This window comes from Miscanthus floridulus, chromosome 3 (assembly GCF_019320115.1).
Source record: "Miscanthus floridulus cultivar M001 chromosome 3, ASM1932011v1, whole genome shotgun sequence".
NCBI lineage: Eukaryota > Viridiplantae > Streptophyta > Magnoliopsida > Poales > Poaceae > Miscanthus > Miscanthus floridulus.
In genome coordinates, this window is record NC_089582.1 from 15,258,906 (window position 1) to 15,265,277 (window position 6,372).

The window sequence follows — 6,372 nt, forward strand, 5'->3', positions numbered from 1 at the left end:
TCGTAGATGATGATGATGGTGCCTCCATTGACCACTGTCCGGCCCCGATGCACCTCCTCTGCGCTCCAGTGATCTCGATCTACCTCGATACCTCGACTGGCAAGGTCAGCACCTCATGATTCCTGATTTCTCTTCCATGATGTCATCCCTGATCCCCTTCATAGAGAGATGGAATACCGAAGGATGCCAGGGCAGGGACGTCCGATCTGGTGTGTGTGTGTGTGTGTGTGTGTGTGTGTGTGTGTTTCGCCCTTGCCACTTTTGCTTGCTCACCGGCTTGTCATGTTCTGTCGTGAAGGGTATCAGGGATTCAGGGCTTGTGAACTTCATACTCAGATTGTTTTTGTGAAGTATGGCATAAAGGTTGACAGAGATGATGCCCACCATGTATTCGCTGAAATGCCCTCAAGGTAATATATGGTACAAGTTTTAATTTCTCGTTGATTTTGTTTTGTGAATTTGATATGAATTTCACCGTTTCTTTTCATTTGGGCCCAAATTAGAGTGGTAACTTTGAAAATGCTCTAAACATTTTCTTCATGAGTAATTAATCTTGTACTATTATCATTTAATTGAAAATGCAGTTCTATTGTTTACAGAGCTCTGGCGGATAAGCTTTGTTCTACTGTCCTTGATGAACATCCATGCAACAACACTCCTGCATGAGTGTTTTAACAAATCCATGTGATTTCAACTAATGCATGGTGCAGATAGGGTAAGTGATTTTTTTTTAAAAAAATGTTGTTTCTTGAGTAATGGAAGATTTTGTAGTTGTTATCTTTAACCCTTGAGTTAATCTAAACATATTCTTGCATTATAACTTACAAGTTCAATATATTGCTCAAGCTGTAGTTTTAAAAAGGAAATCATTCGCTAATTGGGATCTACCGTTATTATGTAGGGTCCTAATCAGTAGTGCTCTTTTCTTTGTTGCGCTACATGCTTAAACAGTCTTTATCTGTTTCCTCGTGCTAACATAGCTCTAGGTAGACAGCTGCGCTTGTTGGATGTCAGGCTTACTAAAATTGAGGCTCATGCATTTGGTTGGAAGCAAGAGAGCAGCAAGTCCCAGTCAGCTCTGGCTAACCAATCATGGTCTCCAGATGGCTGGTACATGTCGTCTGATTCAGCAGATCCAGTGATCCACGTCTTCGAAACACTGTAGGTTTGTTTCCTGATCCATGAAACATTGTCATGTCTCATATAGTATGCTTATCAAAATATAATAAATAAAAAGCGATTAAAAATGGATCTGAATTGCTATGCCTTGCAGCAAAACAAAGCTGCCTTCATTCCTAGCATTAGTGCAAAAGTGCCGCAAATTCCATTATGCCACACAGCTTGTTCTATTCTCATTCTTTGTTTAAATTTGGTCCAACATGTTGAAACATTTCAAAGTGGAAAGTGACAACATGATAGAATTAATAGTTGGATTGCTGAGGACTACATCCTCCTTCCACTCTAGGACTTACAAGAACCATGAATCTAATGCAATTATAAACTGTTCAATGGATTCTACAACATAATGAATAAAAACAAGCTTATATTAGTGAGCTCGGGAATAGGACAAATACTGGGTAGTTGCATCTAACAAACAACCACATAATTGTTTCTTTACAGATAAAATTTACAGATTTTTTTACTGCAGATTGATTACTTTGTCAAGAACATCTTCTCTTAGTGGTGATCAGGCAAACCACATCCACTACTTTTGCTTTGGTTATCAAGCCTCTGTTTCAGGTATATATTTCATAGCTCATCTCATATCTGAATCTCAAAGCATATGATGTTTTTTCATTGTTGAAACACTGTCTTTTCAATCCGAGACTTCTTTGAACCTATATAAGCATTTAGTGGACCATGATTAAGTAGTGGCTGATTTATTAATTGCTTAGCTTCATGAGCAATTTAGATGTTTGAGAATGCAGATGGTACTTGTTCTCAAGCAAAACTGAAAACAAATGCTACTGCTATCTCTATTTTTTCTATAGTACAATTGAAAATAGATGCTACCGCTACACTTTCTTTGATCCCTAGCCAATATAGTTTTGAGTTACTAGGGTCAGAGCAATAGGTTACCATGTGCCTTTATGCCGTGAGAGTTAATTGCTTGTTTTCTTAATCTGGATCAGTTCTCTGACAAAAATAATGCTTAGGAGTCTAATATTGACATGCTAGACTCCTGCTTAGGAGTCTGATATTGACATGCTAGAACCATCCTGGTTTCAACAGTAGTAGAGAGTTTTAGAATACTCAATCGCTTTGAGTTTCATATTGCATTGGCCATCAACTCAGTTCATTTCATTTTTTCCCTGCACTTCTTGTAGATTTACTTATTTTGTGAAGCACCAACTTATGCTTACCTGTTTCTGAATCCACTACACAGTAGTAGATAAGTTCGATGAGGTTCAGGTGCTTAGGAACATAAAGTAATTAGACTTCAGCCAGGCATTGCTTGTGGACTTAAAATCAGATTTTTATAGAAAAAACAAGAACTAATATTTACATATATACTTGGACATGTATACTGGATGGTACGGAGATGAGGCGGAACTTATTTGTAGATTTTTTGGCGCACGAAAGAAATAGATATAGGATATTTCTTCCCTCCGATATAAAGCATTATCCTAGCCGCATCACAGAAAGGTCTATACAGTAGAGTTTGAGCCTGCGACGCCGCGCTCTCTGTGACTGTGTTAATTTCACGAACTTTGTTTTTGGATTAAATGTCACTTTAACGACGGTATTTAATTTTACAGTACTGTTATCTTATCGTACGATCCATGTGTTTTTAGTACAAAAGTTTAATAGTTCGGTAGCAACACATGGGCTAAAACCTATTCTCATTTCTAGGACTGGTCTGTTTGTACAGGCAGACCTATTCTCATTTCCAGGACTGGTCTGTTTGTACAGGCAGACATAAGTTTAGTCGTATTCAATTGGCTCCGTTCGGTTTACCCCATATTCAGCTTGTTCGGCTTGTTTTTTTAGCCAGAATAGTGTTTTTCTCTCACAATAATTTTGCCATAACAGTATTTTTCAGCCAGTTTCAGCCAAGATTCAGCAAGCCGAACGGAGCCATTTCATGAACACATAGATTTGTGTCGATTTCGTGTACAACTCTGTTTGGCATGCCATTTTTGTGTGTCGATTTTGGGAACCGGAAAGCAGATTCTTCTGCTACTTGCATAGTTAGTAAATACCAATTGTTTAATTTGCATTATAGTCCTCTGTGGCAGCTGGCTCAAGCAATTCTTAGGGATCTCCTTTCTCTCAAGAGAGAGCAGCTCATCTGCTTCTTTATGAGAAAGCCAGATTTATCCAGGCTCTATGGGTCAGCCGTTGGTCGTGAGGAGCAAGGGCTGTGTGGCAGCAATACTATTTCCCTCTCCAATTCTAATAATATGTATATTTCTGCAATTTGTTTAATTTTTCTTTACTTTAGTACTGCAGTTTCAGGGCATGTTTTTATTTTTGAACCTTGTCATTCCAGATAGTAAATTGCTTCTTGGTGGATTATTTATTGGTGAGCGCTAGGGGTACATTTTAGATCGGATTCTTTGTCATTCAATAGTTTAGCTTAAGCGTGGTGCCAATTCTCAATTAAGTTGTCTTAAAATGTAGGATTCAGCTGACATGCACACGACAGCATATTTAGTGCTGGAGGACACCATCTTCCCCCACACTTGACAAGGCCATCCTACAAGGGTCTGTGCCCTTTGTGCCCTTTGACGGCTATCTCAGGAGCCGAGGAGCATGTGTGGACTGGTACCTGAGCAAATTTTCCACTATATAGCCTATCTGTTGCTATCACGGCTGCACAAGCACCACAGTACACATCATATAAATGATGGTCTGGTGATGCATGGACGTTGTTGGACTTGCTTTGTCTACAATTGATCTGAATTTGTCTGTCTTCAGTACGTGTCTGCAAAGTTTCTGTTTCATGTTCGTTTTTCTGCTTATCAAGGAAGGGGAAGATACAATGTTCGCTTCCTTATGATTGTTGCCCAAATTTCTCTACTGTAAACACTACCCAGCAGAAGGTGATCCATAGTTTCCGGCGCCTGGTCAAAGATGATGCACTCATCAGAGCTCTGCAACCCATAACAATGTCTCCTAGCAGCAGTCCAACAACGTCCGTGCATCACCAGGCAAAAGAAAATTTTGACTCATGGGAGGGCATCGCTTTTCCAGATTTGCTTGGCCCCAAGCGGTTTTGATGAACCATAGAACATTGCGACATAGGTTGAGGCTGCAGAATACTGCTGGTCACCGAACAAGCACCAGGAGGTCAAGACACTGGTAATGTCACGCACCCATGCCCGATGTGGAATTGCTTCGGCCGCTCCCTAGCCACTGCCGCGAACAGCGCCATAGGAATTTCTGAGTTTGGAGTTTTTGATATTTTGTATATTTCTCCCAACAGGCTTCACTTGAGCAAATTAGGATAGAAGGCATATGTGTTACTAAGTTCGGGATATCAGATGTCACAAATGCACTAGCTTAGAGCAACATAAGAGTCGTGATGTCTGATTTGAATTTTTTTGGTGGGAGAAAATATGGTCCAACAGTGTTGCTATCTCCAATTCCAAAATGTCATTTTTTGTCATGGTAAAATACACGTACAACAATTGTCTTGACTTTATTTTTTTCTCTTGCAATACACGAGCATTAACGTACTAAAAACATACGGATCACACGATAAGATAACAATACTGTGAAATTAAATATCGACGTTAAAATGACATTTAATCCGAAAGGCAAAGTTCGTAAAATTAACACAGTCACGGTGAGTGCGGCGTTGTAGGCTCACAAACTTTACTGTATAGATCTTTCTATGATGCGACTAAGATAATGTTTTATATCGGCAGGAAGAAATCTACGATATCTATTTTTTTCGTGCGTCAATAAATCCATTCAGCTGCATCTCCATACCATCATGTACTATGAAATTAAATATCTGAGAGATTTCTTACTACCGATATAAAACATTATCTTAGGCTCTCCGTGACCGTATTAATTTCACGAATTTTGCTTTTTGATTAAATGTTAATTTCATAGTATTATTATCTTATCGTGTGATCAGTGTGATTTTAGTATAAAGTTTAGCTTGTCCTGTAGCAACGTACGAACTTTGCTTTTTGATTAAATACTAATTTCACCAAATTATTATCTTATCGTGCGATCAATAAATTTTTAGTATAAAGTTTAGTTTGTCCCATAGCACCCCACCGGCACGCTACCAGAGTAACGACGGGAGGAAAAAGATCGGAGATGACCGCCAGAAACAATTGAATGAAAAATTACAGCAGCGGCCTGGAAAAAAAAAAGGAGAGAAAAAGGGAAATTTTGTTCATCAATCAATCACAGGGACACGAGGAGGAAGAGGCAGAAGCATCAGGCGGCGAGTGCGGCGACCCTGCCCCTGCGTCCAGCGACCCGTCCAGTCCCGGGGGCGCAGCTCCGGCTCCTGGGGAACAACACGACGGCGGCGGCGGCGGCGGAGGCGAAGTCACAGGGCCCGTCCTCGTCGATCCGCGCCATGGCGCCAGCGACGCTGTGGCTCCTCGGCACGGCGGCCGGGTGGCGCTGCCGCTCCAGCTCGGCCGCGCGGCGCTGCGACGCGGCGCGGATGAGCTCCCGCAGGTCCTCGTCGGCGTCGGAGGCGGAGGAGTAGCGGCGCGAGGAGGAGGCGGAGGCGAAGCCGCTCAAGGACGGCCCGGCGGCGAAGGTCGGGTAGCCGAACGCGGCGTCCCTTGGGAGGTGGCCCGCGCAGCCGGTCAGGCTGCGCACGTACAGGTCCCGCGCCGCGCACAGCGCCCGCCGTGGCCCGCGCCACAGCCAGCTCACGTGCTGGGCCAGCTTCCGGCCGCCGGCCGCCCCTCGGCTCATGCTGCGGGCCTGCGGCTTCGATTAATTCCGCCGCCGGCGACGTACAGGTAGGAGACGGACGGAGGAAACCACTCGATCGCTTGGATTAAGCAGGCGATCGGTGATCCGACCGGCGAGCAGGGCAGCTTCTGCACGTGGTGGCCAAGAAGATTGGTTAGCAGCAGTAGCGATGGATTAGCCTGATGAGATGTGTTTATTATAGACGGGCGATCTGCGAGGAGGAGGACGTTTATTTATTTATTTTTATATCCCCTTGTCTTCGGTCTGTTCGTTTAACTATAATTTATCATAAATAATCATAAATTTTTAATTAAAATAATATTTTTCTCTCACACAAATCAACAATAGAACAACCTACCATAATACGAACCAGCCAACTTAACGGGCTGTCCGTGACCGTTTGGTCTTATCTGCGAGTCATGGCATTGCCCGCCGGGGCTCGCCACGTTCACATCGCACCTGCTGAAACCGCTGTCA

General features: G+C 42.7%; 1 protein-coding gene across 1 annotated transcript; it reads right to left on the reverse strand.

Annotated features, from left to right (window-relative positions):
• Positions 1–5,201: 5,201 nt before the first annotated feature.
• LOC136545060 (uncharacterized) lies at positions 5,202–6,091 on the reverse strand. The gene has a single exon (XM_066537107.1). The coding sequence runs from the start codon at positions 5,893–5,895 to the stop codon at positions 5,401–5,403; it is 495 nt and encodes a 164-aa protein (XP_066393204.1). The 5' UTR covers positions 5,896–6,091; the 3' UTR covers positions 5,202–5,400.
• Between the last annotated feature and the right edge of the window lie 281 nt (positions 6,092–6,372).